Source organism: Aquarana catesbeiana, linkage group LG07, assembly GCF_042186555.1.
Source record: "Aquarana catesbeiana isolate 2022-GZ linkage group LG07, ASM4218655v1, whole genome shotgun sequence".
NCBI lineage: Eukaryota > Metazoa > Chordata > Amphibia > Anura > Ranidae > Aquarana > Aquarana catesbeiana.
In genome coordinates, this window is record NC_133330.1 from 199,680,693 (window position 1) to 199,704,905 (window position 24,213).

Genomic DNA, 24,213 nt, shown 5'->3' on the forward strand with positions numbered 1-24,213 from the left:
AAGCAAATAGACTGTTGCTTCAGAGCTTAGTATATGAGCAGAAGCTGACTTCTATCATCCAATCATGTGCATGCAAAAAAAGCTGTTTTTTTTTTTTTTCTTTGCATGTGATTGGGTATTATTTGCAAAGCTTCACTTCATTTACAACTGCACTTTGCAAAGTGTACAGTCTATTTGTCTTTAGTAAAACAACCCCTTTATTTAGGTATCGAATACAAACTTGACTAGAATGTTATCATTTCAGATTTGTTCACTTCATTAGCTAATTGTTGTTGTAGCACAGTACATAAGCTCTGTCCTCCATTTGTCAGTCATTGTTTTATGCCTCCTCAGATTGTCATCGGAAGACAGTGAAGAAGCGTCTGGATATTTGTATGACAGTGATGCGTCGTATGATGATGCAAGCCTTTCCTCACGTCCAGGGGGAGAGATGGATCTCCTGGGAGAAATTCTGGACTCGTTAAGCACCCACAGTTCTGACCCTGGTGGAGCCCGGCTCACAGCCGCCAAGAGTCTGGACTTTTTTCGCTCTGTTGAGGATTTAGACTACAAAGTTATGGTATGTTAGTAAACTTATAAGTATGGTTTGATGTGAAAGCAGATTTCTAAGATGATTTGCTTCTGTAAATACTTTCTCCCAAAGCTTTCCTATGTAGTTGTCTAGCTAAAGCCTACATTATGCCAACATTTTTAATTTTGGATAGAGAATCAAAGGGCTAGAATCTCTGTCAGCATTTTATTATAGTCTGTGTCCAAAAAAAGGCATATTTCCTTTCAATTCCTGTCCCAGGGAAGCTCATCAGTGGGAACAGGCACAGCAACAAAAACACACATTTTAGTATAGCTGGGAAAGATCATTTTTTTCGGTCAGGTTTTCATTGTGTTACTTTGCCAGTGATCCTGTTTCCTAATTTCTTGTCCTGCTGTCACTGAGACATACTGTAAAGGTAAACATCCGCTGTGGATTTACAGACAGCACTGACGCTCTAGAGGAAATTTAAAGGTAAATCCACTTTATGTAACTAAAAAGTATAAAATAAGCCATAACTGTCTGTATTGAAAACATAACCCTTCTCACTGTTATACCTTCTTTGGTGGATAGTACATGCATCCATCATCAGTGATAGGCAACCATTGTACGAGTTTATTGGCCAGATTTTACCTCCCCATCATACTGCATTGAATACTGCTTGGAGTAAATTAGTTTACTGGCTTGCTCTGGTTTTTGTTTGTAAATGGGTGGTAGAAGCATCAGACAAGCGCTGAAAGTTAACCAGATCACAGGGGCTTCTACACAAGGTCTATGACTGGTCTCCAGTGGTAAACATGTCTATTAGGAGAAAAGATATAGTCCCAAGGCCCATGGTGTAAAGGGTGATTCACTTCCATTAAGCCTGGACTGTGGACTGTCATGCTCAGGTACACAATGCCGCATAGTTGTCATTGCACATGTATGCAAATTGCCATTTTTCATCTTTGCACCTCTCTATTGATTAACTGCCCACTCCCTAATTAATATTAATGGGTAGGCTGTCTGGGTAAAGTAAAAACAAGTAATTGCTTTCCTGTGGAATAGAAACAACCCCTTGTCCCTGTCCTAAATCACAGGTATAGTGGCGAGTGTGACATCTTCAGTTATCACAATACTATATACAGTATAGCATACGGTCAGAGCTTTTGAAATAGTTACAGCTACGAAACAAATAAAAACATGTTATCTTTTCAGTTAGTTATTTCCAGAGTTATTCCTTCTCATTCTTTCTGGTTATCAATGTTGCATTGATGTTTCTTTCTGCATTCAATCTTTGGATTGTGATGTCAGCCAGCCCAGTCTGAATCAATGAGTATGGACGAAAAAATCTATACCAAAGGTAGGCAACCCATAGCTCTCCCCTCATTCATTCCTACATATTCCCAGCATGCCCAGCCAGTCCTCAGTGCATTTGATTTTGTTGTGAATATTTGTGTGATATTTTCAGATGATAACTCTGCAAACGTATCAATAGTCTGCATTTGAATTCAGTTGTTAAGGTGGTAAGATTCCTGCCATGATAATAGATGAATAGAAGTGAAAACATGGTACCAAAAATTTCACTACACAAATTGTATCAAAGCTGGATACGATTTAAATCAAAAAGATAAGCGCAATACTAACTAATTAGCAAATAAACTACTTGTGCGTTAGATTGCTGAAGTATGTAGAATGAATCTAAACTTGCTTACAGTAAACAATGTTCTTAAAAATCATTTCAGAATAATTGCTATTTATGTGCAGAGAATACATACCCACAGGGATACATTCTGACAACATGGGGAGCATATTATATTGCCAGAATCCAAAATAAAAATATAAAAGCAAAGCTTTTTATGACATATATTTATGTATTCAAATAATATCCCTCTGGAATAAAGTTCAGGCTCTTTTTTTTTTTTTTTTTTTTTTTTTTGTACTGGGATTTCTTCAGTTGTAATTTCTTCATATATTTGTCTATATATACTACCTCATGGTTTCTCCTTGTAGCCCAGTCCTCAACTTGATAAAACAAAGGTTGTAAAATATGTTTATACTCAAATGGTAACCAAAATTTATGACCACAGTTTTTCTGTGGTGGATAAATAGTCACAGAAGAACCATGATACATTTTCTAGCCCAAATGGTGCTTCGAGCTTTCTCCATTGCTTGCTACTTGACCAGAGGCCTAGGCCTTTGGTCAAATGATTGCTGCTGACAGAAGTCAAATGCAGTGATAATTTTATCTCCCGAGTGTAATTGCAAAGAAGTCTGAAAGACATGAAATGTTAATTGTTTTTGAGTGTACGAGATGGAAAATGTTCTTTATTTGTTTTTCATAGAAGCCCAAGAAACAAATATTGAATTTAAAGTAGTATTAACCACTTGCCCTCTGGAAGATTTTACCCCCTTCATAACCAGGCCATTTTTTGCTATTTAGCACTGCACCACTTTAATTGATGCTGTTTTTAAGGCAAAGGGTGGTCACACTAAATATTTGATTTGGATTTCTCTTCTGTTAATTTATTTTCCATTTTGTTAATTGATAAAAATAAACTATTAACACTCCAATTTCTAAAAGCATTCTTAGGCTATGTTTCCACTAGTGCGTCCCCAAAGTCGCGCGATTTTACCGCGACTTTTTACCGCGATTTGAAGCAATGCCTGTATCTATGGACCTCAAGTCGCATCAAAGTGGGACCAAAGTAGTGCAGGGACTACTTTGAAGTCACTGCGACTTGAAGTCGCACAGATATGAACGGTACTCATTGGAAATCATGGGAAACAATTTGTCATGCGACTTTTCAGTCCCAAGTCGCATGAAAAGTCGCACTAGTGGAAACAGAGCCTTAAAGTGATACTAAAGTCTTGTTTTTTTTTTGTTTAAACTTTCCTAACTTATACTTACCTGCTTTGTGCTGTGGTTTTGCACAGAGCAGCCCAGATCCTCCTCTTCTCTTGTCCCTCACCAGCGCTCCATGCCCCTCCCTCCTGCCAAGTGCCCCCACAGCAAGCACCTTGCTATTGGGCAGACGAACCACTGCTCTGTGTGTCCATTCAGACATGGAGCCGCGGCTCAGCCCCGACCCCTCTCTCTCCTTTTTGGCTCACTGACTTTGACAGCAACGGGAGCCAATGGCACCCACTGTGTGTCTCAGCCAATCAGGAAGAAGAGTCCCGGACAGCCAAGTCTCTCGTCCAACATTGCTGGATTGAGATGGGGCTCAGGTAAGTAATAATAATAAGGGGACTGAGGGGGGTTGCTGCACACAACACATACAATGCATTAAGAGAAAAAACCTTCTGCCCTTAGAACCATAATTTCGGCGTTTGGGTGGTTCTCGGGCCTCACTATCAATTGCACCAAGTCAGCATTAATGCTGTTAGACAACGCACCCGGACATACACTGTCTATCCCCTGCTCCAACCTCTTAGTGACTTCTTTCAGATACCTAGGTATCCAAATCTTCCACGTTATCACGGAATATTGCTGTCTTAATGTGTACCCTCTGGTGGCCTGGTTTAGAGAGAAAATAATTATTTGGAACAACCTCAAAATGTCTCTGGCAGGGAACACAAATTTAATTAAAATTATACTTATGCCCCAACTTCTATATGTCCTTCATAACTCCCCCATGATGGTCCCCTTGAAAACATTTTGGGTAATTAATTCCCTTTTCTGGTTGCTACTTTGGGGTGCCCGCCCTCCCAGAATCAGACTGGGACAGCTGCAATTTCCTAAGGACGGCAGAGGCCTTGCCCTCCCAAATCCTTGGATTTATTATATAGCCGCTCAACTCCAACATCTCATAAGCTCCATGTCCCCTACCCCTGAGGTTTCTTCTGCCTGTCTCTTGCTTGTTGGCTCTGGTGCAGACTCCATCCCGGAGGGATCGGAGGCCCAGGTATTTCATAAATCCAATAAGAAAAAGACTACTTATGCACTACTTCAGAAAGTCTGGAATAATTTGAAGAAACTGCAGCGTGCAACAGTTTACACTGCATATAGTCTGCTTTGGGGAAATCGTACCTATGTTGAACTAACCAAAAAAAAAGGTTTTATATCCCAGTGCTATCACATGCTCTTAATGGAGTATTTGAAAGCCTACTCCACCAGGGCAATGTCGCAGTGGGAGGAGGATGTAGGAACCTTGACGGAATGGGAGGAAGCTTTCCAGTCGGCCAATATGTGCTCCCTTAATGTCTCACAGAAGGTGTCCAATTATATATTTTGCACAGAGTGCATTACACCCCAGTGAAACTCCACGAGATGGGAAGACTCCCCAACTCACTGTGTGGTAGATGACGATGAACATCTGGGGATCTTATTTACCTTCTTTGGCGATGGCCAAAGTTGCATCGCTAAAGGAGTGAAGTTCTCTCCACGCTCAATTGGGTTTTTCCCTTAAACCCTGTTCATTGCTTACTTGGAGTCCTTGAAGAAGTGATTCCTGAGGAAGCGACTAGGGTGGCATTCTCTAGGGCCCTATTTTAGGCCAGAAAGGCCATTCTAATGGGCTGGTAATCCATGACTCCCCCATCGGTCAAAACATGGGTGACTCATATGGGGAACACGCTTCCTGTTGGGGAGATACATATACAAGCATAGGGGTTGACATAATAAATATGAAAAACTTTAGTCCCCATGGCTTAATGTCCCCGGGCTAGCACCTAGGGAGCTTGTTCTGATGAGGGTGTTGCAGTGTCCCACAGGATGAGTGTATTTTGAGAGAATTCTACTAATATGGAAGTGGTAAAATGGGACATAAAGTCGCATGCAGGTCCTGTAAATTGAATACCCAATATCCATCCATCTGGGTGCGTGGATGGAGTAGGTCTAAGAGGGGTGTCTTGTTTAACCCTGTAGGATGAAATTGCAATCGGCTAATATACCAGATTTGCTTGAATTGTGAGTTGTTTATAGATCTGCTCAGCGGTTTACTGGATTAGGAAAAGTTGTCTATACTTGTTTCTTACTATTTTTGTACTTGGTATATTCTAATTAAAAACCTCTTTAATTTAAAAAAAATAAATAAACTGTTCTGTTTGTCCTGCAACCAGGTTCTCTTTCATTTTTCTGTCATAGTGTGGGTAGCACATGTAATCACAAGGAAAACATGATTGCTAGAGGCAGCAAAAAGGAGTTCATCCTCAAGAACTTCTTGATTATAAGTCTCACAGTTAGGTGGCCTAAATATGGCATCGCTTTGTGCTTACAAGTGTGTTTATACTGTATTTTTGTATCTCCACCAGAAGAAACCCAGTACCCCCAGTGAGGACAACTTGAGCTCACGGAGTGCAGGCGCTAGAGAAAACTGGAACTTTGACCAAGATGACAATGTCCTTTACAGAAAACATCTCTTGCCACCCCGACAGCAAAGCAGGGAAGAGGCATCTTTTAAAGACTGTGACAGACGCAGGTCAGAATTCCCCACATTTCTTTTTACTGGTGTTCCAGACGCTGACACACAAGGACGCCCCACTTCTCTTTTTTGCCACCGGGAGGTAGAACCAGGATACGTTGTTGGTATCCCTTATAATGAGCTTCCACAGAAGAGCCTGACTGGACAGGCGCAATGGGAAAAGGAGACCCAACTGCAAGATTTACAAAACAGGAACCCACCTTAGTCGTGCTCACATATGTCGGTGCTGTCTGCTTGCTTCCAACTTGAGGTTCAGGCATTCCAGAAGCTAGCAGAACAGCAAAACTGAAAGCGTAATCGTTTAAAATCAATTTAACTACTGAATCACTAAATGTCCTGCAATTTCATGCATCTCTGCCAACCTTATCATGCATATACATATAATTCTACATCTTTTCCTTTATTTAAGTTTTTTTTTTTTCTTCTCATTTACATATTTTAATATAACTAGGACGAATTTTTAAAGAAAAGTACCTAAACTTGGCCAACAGGTGGTGGTTGTGAATGTGGATGCAACTATCATTTAAGGATTTCAGTCAAAGTCTGCTGTGGTTTTTTGCAAGCTAACCATTTTATGGTTATATTCAGTATTTGTTGAGCGTTTGTTGTGTTTCTATAGGCTTTTCCACTTAATCTAAATGAACTCCTTCAGACCCTAAATGTACTAATGCAGACGGGTCGAGTTCACCCATAATCCTTGTGTAAGTAATATCTTAACCCTCAGTGCCACCATTGTTTTACAATATGTCGGCCTACTAAGACAAACCAGTATACTGAAGAATGGTCCTGCTGCTATACCTGTTCTAAAAGATGTATAGGTGTTGGTCAAACATGTAGGGAGACCCCTTTGTTTGTGCATGGCACTTTTACAATTCAGGTAAAGCCGAGAAAACTTTGAGCTCAATTTTAATTATCATGTTCTACTGAAATGTGATTATGCTTTGATGCTCTCTGGAGCATTTTTTCTACAACAGTTTAACAACACTCTAACCCTAGTGTTGATGCGTTTTAAGTACCCATTGGACAATGTCAAAATTCTGAATATTTTTTTATCCCATAAGAAGATTTTTTTACATTTGATAATTAAAAGTCATTTACATAGAACAGCTGCCCCTACAATCAAGGGCATTACCAAAGATTGTTATAGCCACAAAGTGTGCTTAAATGTTACCTTCCTAATATATTCTCTGTGAAGACTTGCAAAAGAAGACCTGAAAATTAACAATAAGGCTCCATGCACACTGGACGTTAAAATCACGTTATAAAAACGCCAGTAGCTTTGCAGTGAGTATTTCAATGTTTTTCAATGTTTTTGCAATAGCGTTTCTTAGCGTTTTTCTGCATTAGCGTTTTTTTTTTTTTTTTTTTTCAATGGATCAAAAACATTAATAAACGCTGGTGAGCCACATTTTTGAGCACTTATAGACGTTTATCAGCATTTTGCGTGTTTAACCCTTTTAAGCATTTTTTTGTGGTCAGAAAAACAGCTCCTAAACGCGATTTTAGGGCGTTCAGACAACAACCCATAAACTCCACTGCTGATAAACATCCAAAAACATCCATATGTGCATGAACACATAGGATAACATAGAGGGGAGTTTATGGGCTGTTAAAAACAACGCCCAAACTCCCAAAAACAGCCGTTTATGAGCTTCAGTGTGCATGGAGCCTGATAGTTGACTTTATATCCTACCTTTTTTGTTTATTTATTTTTATTTTTTCTTTAGAAAAATATTGTTGAAGGCTTAGGTCTATGTGGATTAGGATTTTTGAACTAGTACCAAGAATGGAAAAGTCAAAAATGTAAATTTTTTTTCCATTGTCTTAAATAATGCATTTATAATGTGGATTACATTTATTTCGAAGAATCTTTATTTTGTATGTTATTTCCAGTTCATACCTTCATTTATTGGTGGCCTCTGCATATTGCATTGCCATCTAAACTTTAATTTGCGAAAGCATTGTTATCATATACAAATTTTATCCTTTTTATCCTTTGCTGCATATCCTCCTGTAGCCACTTTCTGTTTCCGTGCATGCATTCCAGTGATGGCTGCATGACATTTCCACAGGTAGTTTTTCTGTTGGTGGCAACCTTGAAACATACCTGTGAAATGCAGTAAGTGTTGGCACAGCTGCTTGTAGTCTAATTTGGGGAGAGCTTGTGACAGGGTGACAACACAGGAGAACAATTGGGAGACTGGGACAGAGCATTATCGCCCTATCTCAGGAAGTGCCTGCATAAGGACCATAATAGTGGGATCACCAGGTACTATATTATTAAAAGCTGCAGATTTAAATATTTAGAAAATTATTTTTGATGCTTCTTTGACATGGTAAAGTGTATATGAGTGATTGGGTTTACATCTAATTTAATCAGTAGCAAGCTTATAATTTGCCCAATTTATTTATATAGAAACTATCAACAAACAGATTTACAGTGCCTTTTTTCTATTTCTAATATTCACTAAAGTTGGATATATAAGTAATTCTGGCTGTTGCTAACCTCTAGCTCCCTTGGTATATGGACAGTGTTTGGGGTTTTTCAGCATCTTGAAGGCCAGAATAGCCTACTTCACAATGCTTCTACTTGCAGGAATGTTACCTGGCATGATTTATTGCATAGAATCAGTGTTTGGTACATGATTGGATGGTCTTTTAGTGCAATAAGTTACCACAACAGGCAGACCAGTCATAGACGAAGCCACAAGTGTTATATCACAATAAAATCAATTATATTTTACTCTGTTTCTTAAAACTATGCAACATTAGATATTTAATTTATCATATACAATTGCAGCATAAATGGTACGCTAAACACTTGAAACATTGTTAGTTATATCACAGTAACCTTTATTTTATTTTATTTTTTTGGGCTATAAATGGTACGGAATTTCTTTAACCTGCTTTAAAATTATTTGGAAAATGTTTTACGGGACAGATGTATATATTCAAAAAAAGAACTACCTATAAATAGGTATTTGTAGCTTATATTCTGTAACACTTGCAATGCCAGTGCACTGTGATATTATGAAGTTTTACATATGCAGAAGATGTTTGGGAGATGAAAGCATGTATTTATTTGCATATCAGTCTGCTCCAGGCTGGAGTGTTTTCACACTAGGTATATCGACATTCTGCATCTCAAAGGGAGGAAAAGTGGTATGGGAAACAGTAGGATGTTGGATAATTGTTAGGGAGATACTGAGGTGTTGCATTTTTTGTTAATATTTTTTTTTTTTAACTTTTAATGAGGGAAAATCATACGCTCCATTTTTGTTTGTTGTCTAAGTAGAATGCGTGTTTTTACTATCTATGCTTTAAACCCATTTCTGTTACTATGGGACATTTGCACATTTTCCAATATTTAAGCACATTTTTTATCTGCCCTGACCCTGCCCTTTGTGGCTTTAATTATGCAAAAACACATCCATTTGGGGAGAAAAGTCAGATTGTTCTGCAAAACAACACAGTTGGAAGTTATATGACTGGCACATCCCTGTCATCATAGGAAAAACCTACTATTGAATCCCTGACGACACTGTTACAATTCTATTAATTTATTTTTGCAAAGAAAAGTGAAATGTATTGAAAAACCTGTGATGTTCTAGTTTTACATAAGAATAATAGTTTGTGTTCCATGTGTTTGTAGACTGAATATTATTTAAAATGGCAAATATTTGTTGATGGGTGCCACAAAATGTGGAGGTAGGCCCAACTATTTTATAATAATTTGCACAGTAACTCACTGTTAGCATGGTTGTATATACAATTTAGCCAAATTACATGCATAACCACTTTGCGGTTTTGCAGGCACCATGGTATGAAGCAAAGTAAAATAGTAAGTGTTGCATATATCTGTATTTGTGGAGCAGGCTGATAAACAGGAAAGTGTCTGTGTTACCCAGGCAACTAGTCTGAGCCAGAAAAATGAAAGCTGGAACGGATTGATTATTCTGGGCAACATGCTGAATTCTGTCTCTCCAGGTTTTGTAAGTTGCCCCCTTTGTTGTGTAGTTACTTATTGTTGCCAAAAATCTATTGTTTTATCTTAGGTAGTTACAATTCCAGATCCATTTCTGCTTTTTTTTATGTTTGTACAGAACACAAAACTTGACTCCTAATTATTGTAGTAAGACACTGTAGACCTGCTTTAGGCAGAATTATTTTAAAAGTACAAACAAATAAAAAGATGAGACCTTCCTGCCAAATTTAGTGGGTACTTTTTGCATAATGCGTCTGGTCATGGCTAAGGTTACCAGAAGTCTCTTTTTAGGATAGCTCTGTATCTGGTTTCCCTGTGCATCTTAGTGTATACAGTACTAACTTTTTCATTGTCTTTTTTTATAATTTGTTCTATAAGCAGGTAGTATGAGATAAACCAATAAGTATTTTGGTTACTTAGAAAAAGTGGTAAACCCTATACTAATATGAAATGAGGCCATCATCCACCTACAACCTCTTAACAAGTCTTACAGCAAAAGTTCACTGCATCTGAGCATCACAAACCAAAAAAACGCTACTTGATTCATTTTTAATGTTCAAAACAAACTCACCCATCCATTTATGTCTCCATGCTTTATTTTGCTGAGAAATCACTTTGAAAAACACCCCCCCCCCCCCCCCCCCCAGAATTTCTGGCCATTGCCATTTTGAGAAAGGGCAGATGATTCATGTAGCATTTACTTCCTGGAATCCATCCAAATGCCTCATCCCCTCCTGGAGACTCTTAGAATGTATGACATCATTTGCCTAGGCCTGCCTTCTCCTCTATATTGGGTCGATCTTTAGGAATATTTTGGGGTCACGTAAGGGCTCGTTCATTGCAAATGCTTTGAGCTGCGTTGTTCTGGTTGATCAACGCAGACTCAACCCAAGGACACAGGAGAACCAATTGCTGTCCATGTGCCCTGTTTACACCACATCAGTGTGGTGGTGTGTGTGGTGTAAATTATAGGCATGCTGCATTTTTATGAAGCACAATACACAAAAAAGTGTGCCAATGCACGTCAATGAAATATGCTTCAATGCAGCTATCAAGAATTTTTTTAAAAACTCAATGAGGGCGATTTACTAAAACTGGTGCACACAGAATCTGGTGCAGCTGTGCATAGTAACAAATCAGCTTCAAGGTTTTATTGGCAAGTTTGATTGAACAAGCCGATTGGTTACTATGCATAGCTGCACCAGTTTTAGTAAATCTTCCCCAATGTTTTGAAAAGACACATATCCATGCAAATGTATGTTCTGTGCATTTTTATGTGCAGTGCAGTATAAGCAAGCCCTAAAAAGTAACTAAGCACTCAGGGCTGCAATTTGTTCATGTCTAGAGTATTGCTAGAGATCAAGGAGTAGAGTTCAGTTAAAGCTTAGTCTTAGGATAAAGCAAAAAGGTAATGAAATATAACAAACTAGTTGGGTGTATTGTAGAGCAGCCTTCCTTAACTTTCCTAATACAGAGGAGCTCTTAAAATGACTTTCCAGTCTCAGGGGATCCCTGCCAATAATACTTTATCTGCAACTCCCAGTACATTACTGTAATGGTCAGTAGGAAGAATCCCCTCTACAGATAGATTAAAAAACTCATTGCTTTCAGTTGGCACTTACAGGGGTTGGACAAAAGCATGGAAACACTACATGATTTGCAGGTATGAAAGTTACATTTTTCACATTGAAAGCGGAAGTGATGTAACATTCCTTTGCTTCCGCTGTATGATGAGACACCTAGCTAATAGGTGGGAAGCCTCACTTTCATCATTCACTGAGCGCACTGCTAGTAATATGGAGTCATGTCAGCACTTACTGAGTTTCAAAGAGGGCAAATTATTGGTGCTCTCTTAGCTGTTGCCTCTGTAACTGAAGTTGCCGATTTATTTGCGGTGTGGTGAGGTACAATATTAAAGGTTATGATAGCATATACAGTTTCCTGTCAAAATGTAGTCTGATGAGCATAAGCGTGGCTGACATGGTCAACTGACTGAAAGCGACAAAAGGACATTGCACAGGATTGTGTTCCGGATTTTTGTATGAAGAGTGGTATCAGATTCCATTATCCACTCTTCAAGATTTATAGATGTCAAATCCCATGATAATTTAGGCTGTCTTGGATGCCAAAGGCGGTCCAACATCATATTGGGTAAAAATGTAGTTCTTTTACCATACTTGTTTCCATCATTTTGTCCAACCCCTGTATCTAAGAGTAGACATTGCTTATTGCTCAAAGAAACCCCTAGCAACACCGGGAGGAACCATAGGGTTCCACAGAAGCTTGTTTAGGAAAGGCTGCTGTAGAGGATAGGGCTTCTGCGCTCAGTTGCAGAGATTCTTCCTCTGCCACCTAAGTGGTGACTGGTGTCTTTTTATATAATTATAGGATCTCTTTTTCTGATGCTGCCTATACAGCCTTCCCTCCAGTTTACCATGATGCTGCAGAAATGTTTAAATTGTGCATACATTCCTGATTGGAGCTCCAAATTGGACACTCAGAAATTAAACTCATCAGCAGCCTCACTTGTTTGCTTTCAGAAATGGTAATTATTCTTTCAACAGAATAGGTATATAGTCTGATTAGAACTGTGTTATAGATGAAAAACCTAGCATTTTTCACAGTGAGAAATCTTCCTGTGCTTGATCACATTACACTGCCAGTGGGATCTGAAGCAGTGTTCTCTCTAACGCGGATGCAGGCTGGAAGCTGGCTTAGTTTGTGACCTCGTCGTTCCCTTTTCTCCATTAAAAAAAGAAAACATTCAGTATCTGCTTGCACAGACATTTTCAAGCAACTTCAAAAATCATGAGTGTTCATAACTACATTCCTTGGAAAATCTGCTCAGCCTCAAAGATACCAGTCACTGAAAACAAAGTTTGAATTTGGAGTAACATTTAAAACCATCAGACTGCGTATGGTCCATGAGAGCCCATTTATACCTGTGCAGTGTGTTAACGCGCATTGCGTTTAGGCAGTCTATTCATTTGACTGGGATGTCAAATGCCCTAACACACAGAAGAGTTGTGTGCACCATATTTAGCAAGGTAACACACCACAACATACGCTAGTGCAGTACAACACAGTTGCATTGGGGTTCAGTTCAGCACGAATGGCGCCACAGAACACTATCGCACATAACGTGTTGATGTGTTACTGAAACACAAAAGTATGAATGGAACCTAAATGTCAGACACACAGGTTATACAACATGTACTTTACAAAAAAAAACTCAGATGTATATATAAATATCTAAAACACCCTGTCACAATTCATAATTCCTTTCACCCCTGGTGTTTGTGTTAGGACTGGTTCACACTGTCTCGACTTGTCATGTGACAAAGTTGCATGACAAGTCGAGCCCCATTAACCGCAGTGGAATCGTTCTAATCAGTGCAACTCAAGTTGCACCGACTTAGAAAGAGGTTCCTGCACTACTTTGGGGCGACTTCATCATGACTTGCATTGACTTCTGTAAGGCCTCTTTCACACTGGGGTGGTGTGGGCTAAAACAGCGCTATTTTTTGCACCGCTTTACCGTCCTTTTAGCAGCAGTATTTGGCCACTAGTGGGCCGGTTATATCCCCCTGCTAGCAGCCGGGAAAGGGTTAAAACCACCGCAAAGCGCTGCTTTGCAACCCGCGATGAAGACATGCAGGGATATCGGCTTCAAAGCCTCACTGGTGTTAACTAAATCTAGTAGCTAATTAAGTTGTGTGTAACCTTTTGGTGTTTATGGACGCCAAAATGGTTTTCACAACCATCTTTAAAAAAAAAAAAAAAACAATACTATTTGTGTGTAGGGGTTTCAGAATCTATACGTGATAAGCCTCTGTTGTAATAGAGATTATTGTATAGCAGTTGTCATAGCCAAATAGTTTTAATAAAATACATGAAAATCCAAGTGATTATGTGCTGCTCTTTACACCTTTTAACCGGTTCCCGACTGGCGCACGTCGGCAGAATGGCACGGCTGTGCAAATGGGCGTACCTGTACGTCCATTTGAATTCTCCGCCGTGCCGTTCCGTGCGTGCCGGCCGGGAGCTCCGTGAGTCGGGTCGTGGGTCCCGCGGACTCGATCACCGTGGGGATACCCGCGATCGCCTCACGGAGAGGACAAACGGGGAGATGCTGATGTAAACAGCATCTCCCCATTCTGCCTAGTGACAGGTGTCACTGATCTCTGCTCCCTGTCATCGGGAGCAGTGATCAGTCTAGTGACACATACAGCCCCTCCCCCCTACAGTTAGAAAACACTCCCCTAGTACTGATTAACCCCTCCCCACCCCCTAGTGGTTAACCCCTTCACTGCCAGTGTCATTTACACAGTAATCAGTGCATTTTTAATAGCACTGATCGCTGTATAAATGACAATGGTCCCAAAAATGTCCGACATGTCCGCCATAACGTCGCAGTCACAATAAAAATCGCTGATCGCCGCCATTACTAGTAAAAAAAATTATTAATAAAAATGCCATAAAACTATCCCCTATTTAGTAAACGCTATAACTTGCGCAAACCAATCAATAAACGCTTATTGCGATTTTTTTTTTTACCAAAAATATGTAGAAGAATACGTATCGGCCTAAACTGAGGAAAAAAAATGTTTTTTTTGTATATTTTTGGGGGATATTTATTATAGCAAAATGTAAAAAATAATGCGTTTTTTTCAAAATTGACGCTCTTATTTTGTTTATAGCGCAAAAAATAAAAATAGCAGAGGTGTTTAAATACCACCAAAAGAAAGCTCTATTTGTGGGAAAAAAAGGACGTCAATTTTATTTGGGAGCCACGTCGCACGACCGCGCAATTGTCAGTTAAAGCGACGCAGTACCGAATCGCAAAAAACGCTCTGGTCAGGAAGGGGGTAAATTCTTCCGGGGCTGAAGCGGTTAAATGGGGGTTGATTTACCAAAAAATTAAATTTTCCCTCAGCTCAGTGAAGCTGTATTCACGTTGGTAATTTTATCATGCAAAGGATAGACCTGGTTTTCAGTTTTTTCTGTACACAGTTGGGTGTTCAAAGTAAACTATGCACTTCTTAAGTAAATCACCACCAATATCTTCAGTGCCATGAGTCATAGTCTGATTTATATTCTCTTCTCTACTGCACTGTACTTTTGGAAAGTACATGCAATCACTAAAAAGACCAAAGCCTGTATAGGCTTAGGTATGCCTTATCAATCCCCCCCAAAACAGCCAATCAACTGTGTAAACAAACAACGCACCTCCTGTGAATACATTGATTCATTCATCATTGCTTTTAGTACTTTTTCACACTGCTCTGGTGCATTCTCTGAAAGCACACCAAAAACGTCCAGTCTAATAGAAGTCTATGGGAAAGTGCGGGTAGCCCGCACGAAAACTGCAGCAGAGCAGTATGAAAGCACCCTTATTCTTACTCTGCAGATATCCACCTATAGCTATACTTCAAGAATAATGAAGACGGTACAGTGTAACAAAGTAATGCTTATGCTGTTTCAGACCTGTATTGACTGTTGTTAGTGCACATGGAAACCAAAGAGGTAAGTAGTTATATTTGCAAAGTTGTTTAGCTCTCCTAGGTATGTTAAAAAAAAAAAAAAATTTTTAAATATTTTCTTAGAATAAATATTGATGATCTCTCTCGTTGCTGCTTTTTACTCAGTTCCACAAATGTATGATATACCCAAAAACTGAATGTATGAAGGAAAAGTGTTTGGGTATTGGGTACATTCTCCTTGGCAATCCTGGTGCTGTTTTCTTGCAGGACACTCATAGTCCTATTGCTCACCACTCACCTGTTTAGCCACTTGCCGACCAGCCGCCGCAGTTATACTGCGGCAGGTTGGCTCGGCTGCGCAAATCGCCATAGCTGTACGTCTGTCCCTTTAACAGCTATAGCAGGCCAGCGGCGTGTCGCTGGAGCCAATGTGCGTGGCCGGCAGCCACGATGTCCGCCGGTCACCCGCAATCGGTCCACAGAGAGCCAGACTGGGAATTTGTCAATGTAGACAAACAGATCCTCATTCTGTCGGGGGAGTACAGAGAGATCGTCTGTTCCTAGTGATCAGGAACAGCGGTCTCGCTGTACTCACTGTCAGTACACTCCCCCCACAGTTAGAAACACCTCTCTAGGGGTTAACTTAACTGCTTGATCGCCCCCTAGTGTTAACCCCTTCCCTGCCAGTGCCATTTATACAGTAATCAGTGGCTATTTTTAGCTCTGATCACTGTAATAATGTCACTGGTCCCAAAAAAATGTCAAAAGTATCCGATCTGTCCACCGCAATGTCGCAGTCCCACTAAAAATCGTTGATCACCGCCATTACTAGTAAAAAAAAAAAATTTATAGTAAAAATGCAATAAGTGTATCCCCTATTTAGTAGACGCTATAACTTTAGGCGCAAACCAGTCAATATACGCTTATTGCGATTTTTTTTTTTTTTTTTTACCAAAAATATGTAGAAGAATACATGTTGGCCTAAACTGATGAAGAATTTTTTATTTTTTATTTTTTTTTGGGGGGGGGGGGGGGGAGTAATTTATTGTAGCAAAAAGTAAAAAATATATTTTTTTTTTCAAAATTGTCGGTCTTTTTTTGTTTATAGCGCAAAAAATAAAAATCGCAGAGGTGATCAAATAAAACCAAAAGAAAGCTGTATTTGTGGGGGAAAAAAAGGCATCAATTTTGTTTGTGTACAATGTCGCATGACTGCGCAATTGTCATTAAAGCGACGCAGTGCCGTATCGGAAAAAATGGCCTGGTCATTAAGGGGGTAAATCCTCCTGGGGCTGAAGTGGTTAAAGTGGATTGAATGTTTTATTACTAAGATAGTTCCTTACAACCTTCACAAATGAGGATTGCAAAAATGGCTGCTTTGTATATATGAAAATCCACAAACTACACAGAGAAATAGTTGAAACATGGCCAGATTATTACAAAACACTTAATTGCTTGGGTCACATTCTCACATACATCTACATTTCCTAAGACAGATTCCATTATTTTGATTGCTTACAACCCCCAAGAGAGATTCATTGCTCTCTGGTATCTCTATTTCTGGTAGAAGCATAGAGTTATCCTCCATCTTCTCCTCTGTCCCTAACTCCATCTTTGCCTGTTTCTTAATGAATCCCCTTTCTCTACCAGCTTGTATCATTGTAGCTGGGCTATCCCATCACTCGTCAGACATGGGAATATCCTGTATCCAGCACCCTGCCTGGAGGTAAAAGAGGCTAGTGACTTACAGCTTGGGGTTCTGATTGATTAATGCCAAAGTATGGAAATATAAACTATGACACATTGCTTGCTAGTTTACTGTTCAAATTTATTACCAAACTAGGGATGTGGGCGGGTGGTACTCCATGTGGCCCTGCCGCAATGTGCCATGACCTATTTATTACAAATTATAATTGTAATATGTCTAAAAATGACAAACCCATGTATATGTAAGTATCTATGCTAGATACAAGGCTCTAATGAAGTACTTATGTGATGCTAGATATGATGCAAAGGGTTGACTTTTGTTAGCCATCACAGCCAGTTTCAACCTTCATCTGTTTACTGTGGTCAGGACAATGAAAGCTGTTTTCTAACGTGATGACATTTCTCACTGCATACACACATTCAATGACATTATTAATCTGCATAACCTCTTTATGTGGAGTCAGTTTTCTATTCTAATTTGCAGTGTAGACACCATGGTTACAGAATGATGCATTATAAACAACACGTGCTTTTACATCAGTACTCTTTAAATGAAATGGGTATAAGTAAAACAATTGCTGCATTTAAAAAAAAAAAATTGTGTTTTTGTTCCGTGTTTTCATTCTTTGCTGGCTTCATAAATATTTGCTATTGTGTTAAAGCATAGTATGCAGGTGATGAAAACCTTAAGTTATCTATAGTCTACATTTATCAATAGGCTGAGTTCACAATGCATGAATTTGTGAGTTGTGTTGACACCATGACTGTAGTACACTCAATATGCAGCATGCATTAGTTTAGTGAAAAAGGTCCCAATTGAACAATTTATCATCACAGTCACATTAAAAGTGAAGGATTGTTGCCTTCATGCATTCTTTGCATGACTGTAATGCCGCGTACACACGACCGGACTTTACAGCATACTTTGCCCGGCGGACTTTTCGACGGAATTTACGACGGACTTTCCGAATGCTAACAGGTATTTGTTATTCCTGCGCTACCATGTAAGGACAGTATTAATAAAGGAACAACAGCTTGCACCGAGTAGGGTCCAACCTGACCCTAAGAGCAGATGTACTGGGTAAATAAGAATGGTGCTGCGCTAATCCTAATGTACCCCACAGTGCCTAAATATAAATAAGCACTAGCAATCAGTGGCTTAAGGAGTGAAACACTAACTTCAGTGTGCTGGTGAATGAAAAAGTCAGGCAGTGGCCTATATCACCTATAGTGCTAGATAAAAATAAACGTAAGTGAGCGTGAGTCAAAAATAGTGACGTGTAGGTCAGTAGTAATACATCAACCTAAAAAACATAAATATATATTGCATCTGAAAACTATTAGAGCCATAAAAAAACTCCCAAAAAAAAAAAAAACAAACACAAAGTTATGGAAGTACAAAGTTACACTGAATGTCCGTGGAGATCTACGATCTCTGCAATAAACTGTCCAATGCCATCCGTAGGTGCTTAAAAGTGGCAATATTAAAGTTCATAGAAAGATGTGGCTTATACAGCAGCAAAACACATTTTATAATTCCAAAAACGACTTGTGCAATAGGTGACATCTCCAATATTATTTCAAACGTGCCAAACAGTGGAAAAAATCTATAAACAATAATTAGGGTCAAACAAGCGATGAAACACACAAAATAAAAATAAACGTGCAATATTACAATGAATGTCCATGGGGATCCATAGTATATGCAATAGAGTGTCCAATGCCAACAGTAAGTGCTTATAGTTAAATAGAGCAATATTAAAAGTTCATGGAGAAAAGTGACTTGTGCAACAGCTAAGTATTTCAAAATACAAAAGGTGACTTGTGCAATGTCAAGTTAATCCAATACTTCTTAAAACGTGCCAGACAGTGGGAAGATATGAGCAGTAGTTGGATCTTTACTCGCATTAGCTAGCATGAATAGAAATGTGAAGTGTATACAGGTGCTCTTCATGCAGATAATCCTACACTGGAAGGTAATGGCCCCTTACCTCATTGATCTGAGGTTACAGCATAGAACAAACGGGAGCTGCTGGTGTCTCCTGTGGGGATGGGTCCTGCACTCAGGGCTGTCTCTCAGTTTACCTCAGATCCTCCAGGGGTATAATGACCAATGGGAGACAAGGATGCCATATAGTGTAGTAATTTTGAACTTCACAGAGCTTTATTAATAAAATAAACCAAGGTACTCACACAAATTAAAACAGAGGATGCAGTGTATCCATACGAGCGGCGAGCTCGTACACTGCTGGCAGTGGAAGGTGTGCCTATCCCTACGCGTGGCGTCACAGGTCACGTGGCTTCATCAGGGGATGTTAGAGGGCACTTATGCTTGTCTTTAAATAGACCAGGTAAAACGAATTAATGGCGGCCATTTTGTCGGAGTCCAATGGGAAATTGCCATAGCGGCCATCTTCCTGGAGATGTATGGGAGCGGCCATTTTCTTGGTTATAAAGAGACGGCAGAAACGTCAGCCGGACTAGCCAGACTAGCGGCTGGTGTATACTTAATCTCGACGCTATACCCTGTAGGCATCGAACAATCATTTGACTTTAGTCTACAGTGGGGTGGCCACTGATCAGTGTAGCGCGTTTATGCCAACCCCGATCGTCACTAGGTTAAGTATATCCTAGGGCTATTGCATATTCCCCCTCTGGCCATTAAGATTAAGTATACACCAGCCGCTAGTCCGGCTGACGTTTCTGCCGTCTCTTTATAACCAAGAAAATGGCCGCTCCCATACATCTCAAGCAAGCATAAGTGCCCTCTAACATCCCCTGATGAAGCCACGTGACCGTGACGCCACGCGTAGGGATAGGCACACCTTCCACTGTCAGCAGTGTACGAGCTCGCCGCTCGTATGGATACACTGCATCCTCTGTTTTAATTTGTGTGAGTACCTTGGTTTATGTTATTAATAAAGCTTTGTGAAGTTCAAAATTACTACACTATATGGCATCCTTGTCTCCCATTGGTCATTATACCCCTGGAGGATCTGAGGTAAACTGAGAGACAGCCCTGAGTGCAGGACCCATCCCCACAGGAGATACCAGCAGCGCCCGTTTGTTCTATGCTGTAACCTCAGATCAATGAGGTAAGGGGCCATTACCTTCCAGTGTAGGATTATCTGCATGAAGAGCACCTGTATACACTTCACATTTCTATTCATGCTAGCTAATGCGAGTAAAGATCCAACTACTGCTCATATCTTCCCACTGTCTGGCACGTTTTAAGAAGTATTGGAGTTACTTGACATTGCACAAGTCACCTTTTGTATTTTGAAATACTCAGCTGTTGCACAAGTCACTTTTCTCCATGAACTTTTAATATTGCTCTATTTAACTATAAGCACTTACTGTTGGCATTGGACACTCTATTGCATATACTATGGATCCCCATGGACATTCATTGTAATATTGCACGTTTATTTTTATTTTATGTGTTTCATCGCTTATTTGACCCTAATTATTGTTTATATATTTTTTCCACTGTTTGGCACGTTTGAAATAATTTTGGAGGTGTCACCTATTGCACAAGTCACTTTTTTGAATTATAAAATGTGTTTTGCTGCTGTATAAGCCACATCTTTCTATGAACTTTAATATTGCCACTTTTAAGCACCTACGGATGGCATTGGACACTTTATTGCAGAGATCGTAGATCTCCATGGACATTCAGTGTAACTTTGTACTTCCATAACTTTGTGTTTGTTTGTTTTTTTTCGGGAGTTTTTTTATGGCTCTAATAGTTTTCAGATGCAATATATATTTATGTTTTTTAGGTTGATGTACTACTACTGACCTACACGTCACTATTTTTGACTCACGCTCACTTACGTTTATTTTTATCTAGCACTATAGGTGTTATAGGCCACCGCCTGACTTTTTCATTCACCAGCACACTGAAGTTAGCGTTTCACTCCTTAAGCCACTGATTGCTAGTGCTTATTTATATTTAGGCACTGTGGGGTACATTAGGATTAGCGCAGCACCATTCTTATTTACCCAGGACTTTCCGAATGATCAGACTTGCCTACACACGATCAACCAAAGTCCAACGAATTCGTACGTGATGACGTATGACCGGACTAAAACAAGGAAGTTCATAGCCAGTAGCCAATAGCTTCCCTAGCGTGGGTTTTTGTCCATCGGACTAGCAAACAGACGAGCAGACTTTTCGACCGGACTGGAGTCCGTCGGATAGATTTGAAACATGTTCGACAAACTTTTGAGAAAACAAAGTCCGCTGGAGCCCACACACGATCGAATTGTCCGACGAAATCCGGTACGCCGGACCAAGTATTGCGTAAAGTCCGATCGTGTGTACGCGGCATAAGAAATCTTCAGTGTGCAGCTCTCTCCACAGCCCCCCAATCCTTACCTAAGCCTGATCTCGATCCAGCAATATGCACGAGAGCCTAGGCTCTCCCAGGTCTCTCCATCCTCATTGATTAAGATGCAACAGCAGAAGCCATTGGCACCCGTTGCTGTCAATCAAAGCCAGTGAGGTGGGGGGCAAGGCTGAGCCGTGCTCCCTGTTTTTTATGGACAGCTGGCTCGACAGTGAGTATGCACAAGTGTCTCCACAGCAAGCGGCTTGCTATGGGGACACTTGGCAAGGGGGGAGGTTCTCAGAAGGCCAATGGGGGACCCAAGAAGAGGAGGAGAGGAGCAGGTAAGTATGACGTGTTTGTTATTTTTTTTTTCCTTTTACAAACGCATTCATTTCAATCACTAACCCCTCACCATTCTGTCTCAAAGCACACCAGAATTAGTATTCTAGTGTTATTTGTTTACATAAATCTCTCTAGAAAGAACCTGTCACAAATTACAAAAAAAGTACAATGGCTGACCACTCCAGGCAGTCCATCTTTTTATTGCTCAAACACATCAGACATTACATAGTGACCTACTTAAAGCAGACTTGCCTGCAGTTAACTGGTCCTGCATTTCTGGAGACAGACATTTTCTACCACCAGGGCAATGGGACAGGAGTAGCTTTTTAAGAGGGTATTGGACATATCAAGGAGTTAAAATTTAGAGAAGGAGAGACTCCGCCATTGGAAATGTTTTATGAGGCTTTGGGAAAGACAGCCAGGAGAGAAGATTTTATCAGAGGGGAACACCCAGCCAGGAATGCTGATTTGTAGGCGTAAAGCACAATGGCATGTGACAACTGCAGTATATTAAGAAGTCCTCAATAGCACTTCTTAACATTGCAACTATTCTGTGTATAATTTGACATGCAAAGCTCTGTTACAGGTTTTACGATAGAAGGTAAATGATGTGCCTTGTGGTTATTTATACACAGTGGGTCGCAAGTAATAAACTGTTGTAGCAGTGTTGGAACCTTGACTCAAATGTAGTAAAAGTCATAATGTTTCAAGATGCTACTGCTAGAAAACTGTTGCCAACACTTATTTACTCTTTTTCATTCCCGGAATCACTAAAGCTATATTCAAAACTATGCCCCAGAAATTCAGTTGACTGTGACGTCAAAAGTGGGCTTGTATCAACCAAATGCGCATTTCGATGGGCAAAATTTAAATTATATTAATGTTTTTCAGCTGGTATCAATATTTTTGTCCACATGGTTGGAAGGAAAATCTTAATAAGGTTTAAAGAAAAATTATACTGAAAATGTATATATATTGAAATGAGAAACCAAATAAGGCAATCTCATAGAAAAAGACCAGATTTTTCCAGGAAATTTTGATTCCATCGATCTATTATGTCTTAAAGCATAGGTTCACCTTTAGTAACTTGTTACTGTGCATGTTATTATGCAGCAATCCTCCCTCTCACCCCCCTTTGACAGTGGGAGGGGAGCACCTGCTGTGATGCTTTGAAATTGGTCTCTGCCCGCACAGCCGCGCCATTTATTCACAGGAAACTGTAAATGAATAAATGACAACTTCCATTCGCTGCCGTTGCAGACGGACTTGTAGTATCAATGAACTGTGAGTGTGTTTATCAGCTTGCTCATAGTTCATTCACACTGCCTACAGCTCAAGAACTGTCTGCCTGTACAGAGGCATGGGCAGAGAGCTTCAGGCAGTGTGTGTAGGACCCTGACACTGAACCCTCGATTTTTCTGCAAAGAGATGTACATTTATTTATTTATTTTTTTTAGGAAGTTTGAACTTGGCCTTTAAATTGTGTTGTGACTTCGATAAAATATAAACTTGAAAGTTTGATTGGTCTATCAATGTGTAAGGCCAGCATAAGTCCGAATAGACATCTACTTTAGCTTAATAGAAGACTATCAAGTGCCTTGTTCATATTCTAACTGTTGGCACTATATAAATCCTGTATAATATTAATAATATTTGACCCTAACATAATAGTGAAGTCAGGCCTAAGGCCCCTTTCACACTGATGCGCTTTTGATGCCTTTCCAGTGACTTACAGTGGAAGGGGCTTTTGAAAAACTGCACCAAAGATGCAGCAGGCTGGACTTATCAAAGTGCAGTGCACCTGCAGTGGGAATAGTTCCATAGGTTCCATGATACATTTTTCATATATTTGTCTTCCAATTTTTTAAACCCCAAAAGCATATAAAAAACTGATTAGTGTGAAAGGGCCATTCAAATAAAGTGGTCGTACATTTCAAATATATTTGGAACGAAGTAAGGAACTCAGAATTTTTATCTTCTGTATATGAGTTCTCATAGCATTAACACTTGCCAATCACAAATATCTTATGTGAATCGAACAGAAATATTTTTGTATGTTTGATCACTATATTATTATTACTTGGTGAGCTCATAATTCTCATATTCAGTATATATGATGATCTTCTTAGAGCAGAATTTTTATTTTTCAGTTAGAGCATATAAAGGCAGATGTATATTTTTGGAGGAAACTATCCAGTAAATGCGTTCAAATGAAAAAGTGTGCTTTATTATACATAGTGGACACATAGTAGATCAGGATATTGGTTATCACATGTTTATATTTGATATCACAGGATGTTCCATCTCTTCTTCAGGATTATTGTCAGATCTGACTGTTAAGATGCCAAAGCTCAATATTCTAATCACAGAAGCTGCAAAACAAAAACATCTTTAAGGCCCATTTACACTTGTTGCTACACAATCGTAG

At 39.7% G+C, this 24,213-nt stretch overlaps 1 protein-coding gene across 6 annotated transcripts in view; it reads left to right on the forward strand.

The window, feature by feature from the left end:
- Positions 1-17,692, forward strand: part of DENND1B (DENN domain containing 1B) — a 422,418-nt gene extending 404,726 nt beyond the window's left edge. For 3 of the 6 annotated variants that reach the window (XM_073592973.1, XM_073592976.1, XM_073592975.1), the window contains 2 exons: positions 334-559; positions 5,765-17,692. In XM_073592973.1, the coding sequence (XP_073449074.1) occupies positions 334-559; positions 5,765-6,139 (601 nt within the window). In that variant the 3' untranslated portion in view covers positions 6,140-17,692. Of the gene's footprint in view, positions 1-333; positions 560-1,822; positions 1,872-5,764 lie in introns of all 6 variants that reach the window. The other 3 variants (XR_012235321.1, XM_073592977.1, XM_073592974.1) reach the window with 3 other exon arrangements.
- Positions 17,693-24,213: the final 6,521 nt, after the last annotated feature.